We start from the raw sequence: 13,067 nt of genomic DNA on the forward strand, positions 1-13,067 counted from the left end.
TCGACAACTATAAACTAAAAATTAACCAGGTCAAAATAAAGCTATTAACATATTTAAAACATAAACCATTTTATAAATACAGTATACTTCCTCTTCAGATCGCACTTTGAACAAAATCAAAAAGTTTAAACTCGAAAATTATTACAATCTTTTTTACAAAATTATAAATTTAAATATGTTATTAAAATAACGTCATCAATAAACATGAACTCAACTAAAACATAAAACAAACATTCATAATAAAAAAAGATTTATATAAGCTATCAAATGTTGTGTATTTTTCGTTTTATTAATATTTAGTTAGTAATAGACTTTATTTAAGTTAAATTTAAGAAAATATAATTTTGCACTTTTTTTTGGGGTAAAAAGTGCGAACTCAAGAGGAAGTCTACCGTAATTAATATTTATTAGGCGTTTGCAAACCTGTTATAAAATAATTAACTTAAAAGGATTTTTAATATAAAAAGACTACTTAAATACAATACAAACCAGGTAAAATTAGAAGTATTTTAAAAGATCAATTAAATAAAAACACTTTCATAAAATAATGTCTGCTACTGAATTCTAATATAATGCGAAGGATGAGGTTCATGAATGCTTGCAAGTTTTTCTAATCTGATTCTAAATCAGTCAAATAAAGCCTCAAGTCACCTCCTTTACAAATATCTAGATTAGATATTTTGCTCAATATGTTGATAACTAAACTGAAAGCTTTCTCAACAACATAGCTAGAAGGAAAAACTATACAGAACAATCTAAATTCCTCTCAAATGATTGGATACTTTTGCCTTAGTTTTTGTTGAGTCCAAAAGCTTTCATATTGTTCTTTGGAAAAAATTACTTTAAGTTCAAGGTCAGTTTGTAAGTCTGAAAAGAATTCCTGTGAGTCATTTACTTTAAAAAGATCTGCCACAAAGGGATCCATATTTTTATCTATATGATAGCTTTTTATGTCAAATCTAAATTTTACTACTTAATATGTTGAAGTTGTTAAAAATTTCAGATTTTTAGATTTTTTTTCCTAAATTGTCAAGTTCCAGGTTTTTCTAGGTAAATTGGCAACCCTGTATAGTTTTATTTTTTAGTCTAACTTAATGACTTTTCAAAAAACTATTGGAAATATCATGAGGTGATAGTTAATATTAGTGATGTACCGGACTCACTATCCGGGTCCGACCGGATATTGCCATTTTTGTCTGATATCCGGATCCGGCCGGATTCTAATTTGAAAAAAAAAACCGGATCCGGTTCCGGCCGGATTTTATTTTGAAAAAAAAGTCCGGTTCCGGCTGGATTCTAATATGAAAAAAAAGTCCGGATCCGGGTCCGGCCGGATCCGGATCTAGTTAGTAAAAAAGAGCATACTGAAAAGTATTTTTCCAAAAACAAACCCGGTGTAAATTAATAAGAGTCATTTTCGTCAGCTAAAATTAAACATCTATCGTGATTGGCTCATTTTGTACATGTGACTAATTTACATTTGTTTACATTTAAACTATGAAATAAACATTTCAGAAATGCAACTCATTACATATGTTGTAAAATTGAAAACTTTGGAATAAATACTTGCATTATTTATTGTTTAAAGTTGAGCTCAGAGAATATTTAGAGTTAATACTGTTGAATGTAAGAGCCGATGAGAATCATATGACAAAATGTTTCAGACTAAATACTGATGCAACAAAACTTCAGAACATGACAGGCAGTTTATATGTAAGCAGTTAGTTAATTTGGTGTGCAGCTTGAAGCAACAAAATATCTTGAACTTTTTTGTGAATGTTTATTGTAAGTAGTGTTTTGTTTTAAAAGTGAATATTTCAACTGGTGTTTAATTGTTTAAATATTTAAGCCAGGTTTATAGTTTAATAGTTTATTAAAAATTTAACAGTTTCTTGTTTACTAAAAGTTTTATTTAATTTTTAGTTTATTGTTTTAAGTCTTTTGATATAGATTTAAATAGCTTCCAGTTTTTAAAGTGTTACCAAAGTAATTAATAACTTTGTATATGCTAGTATTTCTTGTTGTGTTTTATATAAAAGATTCATCACTCAAAACTGTCGTGTCTGATTATAGAAAGTAGTCTCAGTTAGAATTTAGTATTTGTTAGATATTAATTAAATAAGGTAGGATTTAACTATGATGGGTAGTACTAATAGGTTAAGTGTACCACAATCAGTACACAACTTTACTACCAAATTGTCAACCCTTGCTAGCTGTTCTACTGATTATTAGATTAAAGTAATTTTTTCAGTTTTTATAAACCTCATTCTGACTCAGGCTTGTTTATATTCACTCTAGCTAGTTTTATTGACTTAAACAGTGGCAACCCTGCTAGTTTGAAAATTTTTGGGAATTTTAGAAATCTTGGACTGCCTCAGGCTAGTTTAGTTTTTTATAAAAACTCAGGCTAATTTTCTTTTAGATTTTGAATGAGTTTGAGCTGATCCAGTTTTCAATAGTTTGTAGTTTTCTAGTGTATTTTGTTCAAGAACTTGATTTAAGATTTTTAATTGTAAATAACACCTAAATTTGTAAACCTTGTGGCTAGCTGTTTTAATTATTATTAGATTAATTTTTTTTTTCAGTTTTTAAAAATCTCATTCTGACTCAGGCTAGTTTATACTAGTGATGTATTGGACTCACTATCCGGGTCCGGCCGGATATTGCCATTTTTGTCTGATATCCGGATCCGGCCGGATTCTAATTTAAAAAAAAAAGTCCGGATCCGGGTCCGGCCGGACCCGAAATTGTGGGTACGGTACATCACTAGTTAATATAGAATACATAGATTTTTACAAACCATTTATGATCCTAAATAACATATATGTAACGTTAAAAACTAGTGAGAGGAATTCCGATCGTCTATAATCTACGTAATTGTTAAATAAGAAAATATATAATTGAAAATATGTAATTAACTTAAAAGTATGAGTCATAAGTACTTGATTTTTTTTCTATATTTTACGTAAACACAATAAACTTTTTTGTTTAAGTTTTACCTCAGGGTCAAATATTTGATAGCAAGCGAAAATTAAAAAAAGAGCAAGATAAAAAGTAAAAATTTTATGACAACTCAAAATTTTAAAATCGCCCCCTTTTCGCCCCCTTATAAGATATCGCCCACCCTTTCGCCCCCTTACTAATTATCGCCCCCCAAATTACTAAAATCGCCCCCAGGGGGGCGATATCGCCCACTTTGGGAAACCCTGATCTAGACAAATGTTTTAAACATTTGATTGTTTTGATAATTACGTATTTTAAATATTCACATCTAAGATAGTAACCTGTATCGCAGTTTGATAATCCGTTCAGTGGTGAAACTTAGTGACTGTCTGAATCTTCAATAAATATTTTCAGTAATCTATATAGTATAAAACTAGTTTATAAATATACAATGATAGAAAATGTAAACTTTGTTTTTTCAAATGTTTTACAACCAATGCTTGAAGTTTGAAAACTTTTGATGTTGTAGTTAAATATATGTTAAGAAAACTTAAATATATTTTTCAATGATAAATATAAACTATTATGAACTTATTTTTACAGTTTGAATGAAACACAAGTTAACACAACTGAGTTAGATGAAGGAAATTTGGACGAAAATGCAACTGTAGAACAGTTAGTTATTAATTCAATAAAGTTAAATTTGAAAATTTTTCTTATAAGTTTTTATAAATACCTAAAAGTTTTAAATTTTAAACATAAATTTATGAGATTTTGTTTTATTAATATTTTGTTTACAGAACTTACTTAAGGAATAAAAAGGTTTATTAAAAATTTAAACTAATTTTAAATGCTTATAGAAGCTTGCATACTTTAAAACCTCTTACGTAAGGAGGTCATTAAATTATTAATGCACTTAATTCTTTCATCTGAGCTCTTAAGTTCCTATTGATTTTAAGCAAAAAAAAAGTAAAATATTTTGTTTTATTTCATAGTAATTTAAGTCCATAATAGTATAATTGTAAATTGTTCACCTTAACGTGAAAAAAAGATATTTATTGTTGATTTAAGCTTAATATTAATTTCAACAAAACAAAAAGGTTTTTTTTTACTGTTTTAAGTTAATAATGTAGTTTTCAAAAAAAAGTTCAATAGTTTCATATTTTAAGCTATTCACATTTATTTCCTTTAAAAAAATAACTTTCCTCTACAGTTTTGATTAAAGTTTAAAAGGTATTTTTCAAATTACAACGTAAATTTTACATAAAAAAGGAGCAATTTAATTATTTTAAAATGACATGTTTGTATTGGTAAATTAAAAATAAAACTTTGTTTATGCCACCTCTTAATTTTAGTTCTAAGAAAACAAAACACCTGTTATACAGAAAACTATAGTGCAAATAGTACTAGTATTGATTACAGTTTATATAATACAACAGTAATATATATATAATATCTGTTAAAACAACACAGTCTCCTACCAATCAAAATATCAAGAAAAGAACAAATTTGCCAAGTATTCCAACCAACAACTGACAAACTTTAAATAGTTACAGTCATTCAACCTTGAAAAATATTAAACAACAATTTTAACTCACTATTATTAACAACGGTTTACCAACAAATCAAACTATAACTGACGAACTACTATTCAATAGTATAATATAGTTTCGTACCAACATTATAAAACTGTAAATAAATATTAAACAAATTTTACAGTCTACTAACAAACCAAACTACAATTGATGAACTACCGATAGAAACAGTAATATCAACCTTATAAAATATTAGATATATATTAAGCAAATTTTTAACAGTATTCCGAGCAATCAAACCACTATTGACGAGCTTCCAATAGTTACAGTGATATCATTATAAAACATTAAATTAATTTTTACAGTCTCCCAACAAATCAAACCACTATTGACGAGCTTCCAATAGTTACAGTCATATCAACTGGTACTGAAGACACACAAACGAGTAGATTGGTTCTGATACCACCAACTACTAGTCCCTTGCATCCGTTGAGGTTTCTTGAATTGATATAATTTGTTTTAATATATTTATTTTGCATCTACTGAGGTTTCTACTCAAGCTTGACCCTTTTTTTACAAGTAAAAAATAAAAATTTTTAGAAGTTTTTTTTAAGTTTGGTGAGAATTGTTAACATTAAATCAAGCGCTTTTTTTCATTATTTGATTAAACAAAATAGGTGCTACTTAAAAGTAACTTTTGTGTTATAAACTCAGATTTCTTGGCAACCAATACAATATGGGTGGACCCACAAGTCTGTTAAGCACACAAATTTGCTGGTTTCTGGAGTATATTTACAGGTTTGTGTTGATTATGAATTATAAAACAATTTGCTCACAAGTTAATAAATTTAAGCTTCAACTAGGTTTTAATAAAAAGTCTTATATGACACTTATAACAAACCTTTATTAAACTTTGGTTGCTCGAAAGAACGTACATTTAAAACTAGTCAAAGTTTGTGAAACACATTATATCTTTTTAATAACTAAAACACAAATATTTTAGATTTAAAATCAGTACAAAAATTTTTTGTTTGATAATGAACTACTTTTAATATATCTTTAGAGCTTCCATCAAAAGATGCGTGATTTCTCCACACAACAACTCGACTTCTTGCGGTGAAAATTTTCATGAGAAAACTTCCGTTAACTATAATGACGTCATAAAGTTAAATACAACTGCAGAGGTTGAAGAGACTGTCAGTTCTAAAAATTCATCTGTGAAAGACGTAGGCTTAACTTTGTTTATAATTTATTATAAACTATAATAACTGTATGCCATTCCTAAATCAGATTTAAACTAAACTTTTTTTTTGCTTGTTCTAATAATTAATTTGAGATTGAGATCATTCCTATCATTCTGCTTATGAGAGAAATAGTCGAACTATCATTAACAACTTGTTGGTAAAATACTCTGAAACGAATCCTTCAACTTTTATTTTTTATAGCAGAAGGAAGAAAAACAAGAAACACGAAAAGAAAACTCCCCAAAAGACAACCCGGAAAAACCGTCAGAACCAATCAAAATGGCGGAAAGCGGACCCTCACTGATCACTGAGGAAGGTCTCACTGGTGGAAAGGTCAAACAGCCTGATGGTGAGAAACTAAAACCTATTGACCTGGGTGAAAACGTTGTTAAGAAAGATGACAAGAAACAAGAAGGTAAAAAAAAAGAAGTCGCTAAAGAGGTTTGTGTTTTGAGTTTTTAATAATAATTACTTGTAAGGATATATATTGATTTTACTTTATTGAAAATTGTTTCCAGTAATAGTTGAAGTTTATGTATAATGTTACTTACCATATAATGTATTAATAACAACTATGTGTTTAAAAAAATATACATTTATCACATAAGAAGAGTCTTTGTGTCCATTGGTTTCAAATAAAAAAAATTATAATTAATTAGCTAATTTTTACGAAAAATCTATATTTTTTAAAACGTTTTGTTTGCTAAAATACGATTTAATTGTATACTATAAATTTTAGTTAATTAATACATACACTAAACTAAATTAGTTTGAGAAGTTTATGTAGAGAAATATTATAGGTTAGTTTGAAAATATCAGTAGCCATGTTTAATTTTAATAAAAAACAAAGCATTTTTAATACTTTGATCATTGAAATCAAAAAAATAAATGTTTCCATACCACTGTTTTTAGATACGTATTTTATTTTCAATCAATGCACTTATGTTTTAAATGACCACTTGAAAAAAGCTATTTGAGTTAACGGATGTAATTTTTAATGTTTTTATTACTACAAAAAATTAAATTAAGTTATAAATATTTAAATAAAAGATAAAGTTTTTTTTATAGTGTTTTAGTGTTTAAACGTCTTAAGAAATATAACCTTAGCTTTTTAGGTATTTTTTTATTAAATGTTTGTCTATTTGTAAATATATACACGTAAAGGTTAGACACATTTAATCTTTAAACAAATAAAAAAAACTAAACTTGTAAACTAAAACAAGGATAAATTAAAAGGACAAACGTTACTTTTTAATCGATAATGGAGCTTAATTAATAATAAAATGTGGTTAATTAGGATATTAAAAGATTATCTTTAAGACTATAAGTTTGTTTCGAAATAAATTACCAGATCACAGTTAGCAATTTTTTCAAGCTAAAAATACAAAAAGACTAAATTTCGGAGATTTTTTCACTTATGTGGTCTGAAAATGTTATAGAAACTTTGAGGTATTTTTTGTAAAGCTATAAGAAACCTTACCATTAAATACGCTAAAGTTAATTTATTCGACCTTTGAATCGAAAGAAATAGATGTTTTTCAACTTTTAACTTTCCATGTACAAGCGAAGCGTGTTTGCGGTTTTTAATACACATCATGCTTAAAGTAATTTTTTGGTAAACCACAAAAATTAAATGATACTATATTTAAAACATTACCTTAACTACTTATAATACAAAATAAATTAATTAACTTTAAAAGTTTTGGTACTTTAAAATTTTTAAATTTGATTTCATTGCTTCACATTTTCGTTTTTTGTCCTATTGAATTATTTTTATTTTCAAATTGTAGAAGTCATCAGAACAAAAACAAGAAACAACAGTGAAGAAACCAGTAAAAAAAGAAGAATCAAATTTAAATGTTAAAAAGCCTGAACAAGCTAAGAAACCTGAAAAAGTTGATAAAAAAGAAGCAAAACCAAATACCAAACTTACAGAGGTAAAATCTTACATTTTATATTTATCACTGATTTTTTGAAATGCTAATTTTTAGCATATATCAAACTGTTTACTTAACTGTCAAAAAATGTCGACAATTTAAAGAATTTTATTTTGTGTTCAAAAAACAACATGTTGTTAAACAAATGATATTAAAATATGTGTACTTTGTATTCACTAAATTTATTGTATTTTCACTCTTAATTAATATCTGTAATTTTTATTGAACTAATACTGTCCATAAAACTAATGATAATGTTTTGATAAGAACAACAAAATAAACTGAATAATTTTTACAGGAACAAGTAGTGATAAATCCTGGCGGAAATCAAAAAGAATCAGTTTTGATGAGGTTGAGTAACCGAATCAGACAAGTTGAAAAAAATCAGGAACTGAATAGCGCCTATCTTGAAGATCTCAGTCAGAGGTAACTGTTTAAAAAAAATACTTATGAATTAGATAAATTGTTGTTTTCAATTTGGTTTAAAGTACTCTAAATTTTATACACAACAAGCATTTATACACAACAAGCATAAACAGAGCAACATTTATTATCTAATAGGTATTAAGTAAAAATATTCAACTACATTACTGTATATATTTAAGTTCCGTGTCAAAAATATTCCTTTTTGGCCAACTGTAAATTATATAAAATTTAACATATACTTTTTAAGGTACATACGTCAGACGGGTGAGATGGCCAAAGCATTCAATAGAACGACAACTAAACTGCAACTTGGAGCTAAAAAAGTTGAAGAAAACGAAATAAAACAGCAGCAACTGATAGAACTTGTTCAATCACAAGTACAAGCGTTGAAAGCTGAGGTAAGCAAATGGATAAAATTAATATGAAACACTATGCATATAAAACTTATTAACATGTGCGATAGAAACTAATTGCACTATGACATAAGCATTTTTTAAAGCTAAGGTAAAATACAAAAAATTTAGTATTTTTGTAAACAAGGCAGTTTCTAAATTAAAAAACTGCATGGGTAAAAGTTGTAAAAATTCATTAAATAAGGCTGAAATGAGAATTTTCTTAAGTCACTCTTGTTTTTAGTTCTCAGTATAAATTTGTAAAACGATGTATACTTTTCTTATTCAACTACTGTTTTGAATGCAGAAAGCTATGTGGTCTTTATATAAAAGTATTTTATTTATAAAATATCAAACAATAAACAAAATAACAAAGCTTTGATATAACTAGACTAAAATTTTTGATATTAAACTTGAATAAACTTGAAAAATTTTAATTTATTGTTATATCCGCGATGCATAGATTGTTTACAAAATAAACTTCCTTTTTTACTTAATTAAGTTCGTGTACATTTTTATATTTTTAAGAATATATTTATTTTACAAAATTTTCTTAATGAGCTAATCAGTAGAAATAAAAAAATCATTTTCAAATTGAAAGCTATTACAAACAAACAGTTGAAAAAATAAATAAATAAAGCACCGGATGTATTTTTTATATTAAAGTCGACAGCCATATTTGTTTTATTATGAAGTAGCTCTATTAACTAGAAGTTTTAAATGTAAACTCAATGCTTAATATTTTACATTAACAATATAGATAATTAATGCTTAATAATAACATTATAAATTATTTTTCATATTCTAGTATTTATAAATATATTTGTAATAACAGAAATAAATAATTAATATTTCAAACATAATGCTATATTACAAAAAAATAACTTATCTAAAAAGTTATATCATCTTTATGGTATATTTTGTAAATAAGTTTAACATTTACACGAAATTTATATATTCATGCTAATTTCAATTAAATTTTAACAGAACGCAGTAATGCGAGAATTGATAGAAAAGACACATTCAATAACAGTATCAAGACATTTAATGTTATTAGTATTTGAATTTGTTTTCATTTCGCTTCTTGCATACTGTTACAATTCAACTAAACATAAAAGGTAATTTTTCAATGTTAAGTGTAATATATTACATTTATTTAATGTAGTATAACTTGTTTCAATTATTAATTAATGTGCAAGGGATAAATGTGGTTTTAAGACTTTATAAGTATTTTTAAACTTTTTTACATTGAAAGTCAGTTTATGTTTATGATATAAGGTTTAATTAAGGGCATAGGGGGGGTAAACACCCTTTTTTGGTTTTTGATCTAGTTTTATATAGTTTTTACTAAGCTACAAGATGCTTTTTACAGATTTAAAAAGTTCAAAATAATTTTTGAGATATAGCCGGTCAAAGTCGGAGCCAACAATAGGTTCCTTATGGGAGGCGCAAACTAAAACGGCAAAAATAGACTATTTTACTAAAAATCTAAATCCTCCTATGTTTTTTGAGATAACTACCTCAAACTTTCAGGAAATTTTCTAAATACTGCAAGGAACATTTCCTGAAAATTTGAGGTAGTTATCTCAAAAAACGTAGTAGGAGATAGATTTTTAGTGATTTCTAGTTATTTGCCGTTTTAGTTTGCGCCTCCCATAAGGAACCTATTGTTGCCTCCGACTTTGACCAGCTATATCTCAAAAAATATTCTGAAATTTTTAAATCTGTAAAAAGCATCTTGTAGCTTAGTAAAAACTATATGAAAAAGATTAAAAACCAAAAAAGGGTTTTTACCCCCCTATGCCCTTAAATGGTCTTTTTACGACGGTTTTTCAGAAACCACAACAGGAATTAATTTGATGTTGGTAAATAACAGTTATAAAGTTATTTATATATACTTTTCTTTTTTGCTTTAAAACTTAAATAACGACTTTTTAATTAAATATGTTTTTCACAGCTTGAATGTTTGCTAAACTTTTAAATATTTTTTATACATATTTTTTGTTTGATTTCCAACAACTTTTATTTACTTAACTTTTCAATTTTGTAAAAGATCACAACGAGAACGCAGGAGGTTGGAAGAAAAAATCAACGAAATTCAGGAATATCTGTTGACGGATGCCACCAAAAATATCAGGAATATTCAGGATTTCAGATTGTATAGATCTAAGTCTAATGCTGATAAATTGTCTGGGTTAGTTTGACATATGTTTCAGTTATTTTTAGTAATGTGTTCGTATTTAATTTAATTTTAGAGTTTAAGAACTTATATGTTATACATGAAGTTTACTTAGTATAAATAAGTTGTTGTTTAAACAAAACATTAAACAGAAATAAAAGTGCACAAAAGTTAATAAGTTTCAATATTATACAATATATACTTAGAATGTGTTAGTATTAATTGTTACTATAAAATTTCATTAATTTATTGTTTTAAAGTTATAAATTTGCTTGGTTTGATTTTACAGCGATTTAAGTTCAAATATATTCATTAAACCTTAATTAAATGCTACTTACTAAATAAGTTATTTACTTTATTATGAACTTTACAATTCAGGATGGAAAATAGAACTAGTTATGAATCCAATAATTCGCCGATTGGTATTTTGTAATTAACACAGTATTTTAATTTCAAAAAGATAACATTTAAATTAAAAACTTTTTTGTTTTCTTTATAAGTTTAAATTTGAGTATTGTTTTATTTGTTACACTATGTTTTTTGTTTCCTGAAAACTTAATTTATAACTACATTTAAATTATCACAATTAAAGTTTTATTTTGTGTTATGTTTGTTTAAAATACACATAAGAAAATTAAAAACTTTATGATTAAAACGTTTTTTGTATTTAACACAATCTTACTAAAAATTATTATTTTTTTATCAAATAAATGTAACTAAACCAACAGAAATAAAAAACTTTTTATCACTCTCTTAATATTTTTTTGGATTGGTATTTAAGTGATAACAGATGATATACTAACATAATTATTATATAGATACTTTTACTTTATTTTCAACTTTGCCTGCAATATGCATCCAGCAAATCACATAGTTTCACAATACTAAGAATGAGTTTTACACTTTAAGAACTTACAGACATACTATACAAGTGGTTAATTATTTTCAGAGTGCTATTCGATAATGACTAATAACTTTAATAATTTCGTAACTAATACTTTTTTAATAAACTTTTTAATATTTAACTGATAATAACGTGAATGTTAACTTTCTTTACCAGCAGATAATGGTAATAAAACTTTCACACAGTTGCGCAAAACCCCGCCGGAACCTCCACAGATACTCGGACAACTCCGACTCCGATCCCCAAGCTATTGTGACGTCATACAACAATTCTCTCCCCGACCTCCCCTCCGCCGTCGAGGAGGAAAAAACCCCCGAACCCAGGAAGGCGAAGAAGTCGCGCCAAAAAAACGGCGCCAAAATGGGTAACTCCCTGAACAACGAAAATTTGCCGCGAAAAATTTCAAAAAGGAAAGTTACCAAGAACAAGAATTCTGTTGTTTTCAACAACAACAACAATGAACTGAATAATAATAAAATATATAACAGTAATGTCAATAATAACAGCTGGTTCGGTTATGGTAATGTTCTGTCGGGCAAGGCTAGGTGATTGTTGTTGATAGAAGTAATTATTTAGTTAAATATTATTTATTTAATTAAATAATTTAATTTATTTAAATAAATCGTTGACGGAATATTAAAGTTTATGGTATTTGTTAGTATTTTGCTTTTGGTAATACTTAAAGTTTACAGTTCAGTTTAATATGATGTCCATAAGTTAGAATAAATTTGGTTTTGAAATACTTTTATGCTTCTAACTTTTAATTTTTATTCAGTTTTTGGTTTAACATACGAAATAATATATAAGAAAATAGGCGATACATGAATAGAATGCTAAAGCTAAAAAGTCATGTCATCGCTTTTTATGTACGATACTGTAAGCTTTATAAATTAAACTTTTTATCTTTTTTAATCTTAAACAATTTATACAGTGTTATCTAAAAACAATTGTTTTACTTAAAAAATTAAATTATAGTAAAATGATAGTTCTTACATTTAAACTGATTTTAACTTTATAAAAAATCAAATGTGCATGATTATATTTCATTGCCCCTGTTTATTAGAACTCACCAAATGCCAAAATATTTATTTTTAAATTTTTATATAAAATAAACATTTGGTTTCGTACTAAAGCTGTTCTGCACATTGGTTTGTTTTAATGGAAAAAATCTACTATGTTTCTGTTAAAGTTTTACTTATTTTATAAAAAGTATTTTTCATTGAAATAAAACTTTGGTTACAAAATAAAAACATTACATACAATTATCTACATATATTTAATAACTTGTTTCAAAAGTATTCTAAGTTTGTATTATGTGTATTTTTGTTATTTTGTACCAAATTAAGTATTGTTAATATAACAAAAACTGTTTGTTTTATATGCCTTTTTTTAAAGTTTTTCCGACTTAAAACTAAGTTTAAACTTTTCTTCACTTTTTTTAAAGAATAGCTAAAAGCTACCAACAAATTTTTGTGAACTAATTTTTTTGTTTGTGAACTTTAATGTC

General features: G+C 26.3%; 1 protein-coding gene across 3 annotated transcripts in view; it reads left to right on the top strand.

The window, feature by feature from the left end:
• The window catches only part of LOC145833762 (uncharacterized), a 42,174-nt gene extending 29,292 nt beyond the window's left edge, over positions 1-12,882 (top strand). The window contains exons 18-28 of one of the 3 annotated variants that reach the window (XM_082940938.1): positions 3,547-3,618; positions 4,844-4,972; positions 5,193-5,276; positions 5,542-5,704; positions 5,927-6,163; positions 7,513-7,659; positions 7,958-8,085; positions 8,333-8,483; positions 9,465-9,595; positions 10,531-10,671; positions 11,746-12,882. In XM_082940938.1, the coding sequence (XP_082797064.1) occupies positions 3,547-3,618; positions 4,844-4,972; positions 5,193-5,276; positions 5,542-5,704; positions 5,927-6,163; positions 7,513-7,659; positions 7,958-8,085; positions 8,333-8,483; positions 9,465-9,595; positions 10,531-10,671; positions 11,746-12,109 (1,747 nt within the window). In that variant the 3' untranslated portion in view covers positions 12,110-12,882. Of the gene's footprint in view, positions 1-3,546; positions 3,619-4,843; positions 4,973-5,192; positions 5,277-5,541; positions 5,705-5,923; positions 6,164-7,512; positions 7,660-7,957; positions 8,086-8,332; positions 8,484-9,464; positions 9,596-10,530; positions 10,672-11,745 lie in introns of all 3 variants that reach the window. The other 2 variants (XM_082940936.1, XM_082940937.1) reach the window with 2 other exon arrangements.
• The last annotated feature ends 185 nt before the right edge of the window (positions 12,883-13,067 follow it).

Source organism: Thalia democratica, chromosome 4 (assembly GCF_965202585.1).
Source record: "Thalia democratica chromosome 4, ktThaDemo2.hap1.1, whole genome shotgun sequence".
Lineage (NCBI taxonomy): Eukaryota > Metazoa > Chordata > Thaliacea > Salpida > Salpidae > Thalia > Thalia democratica.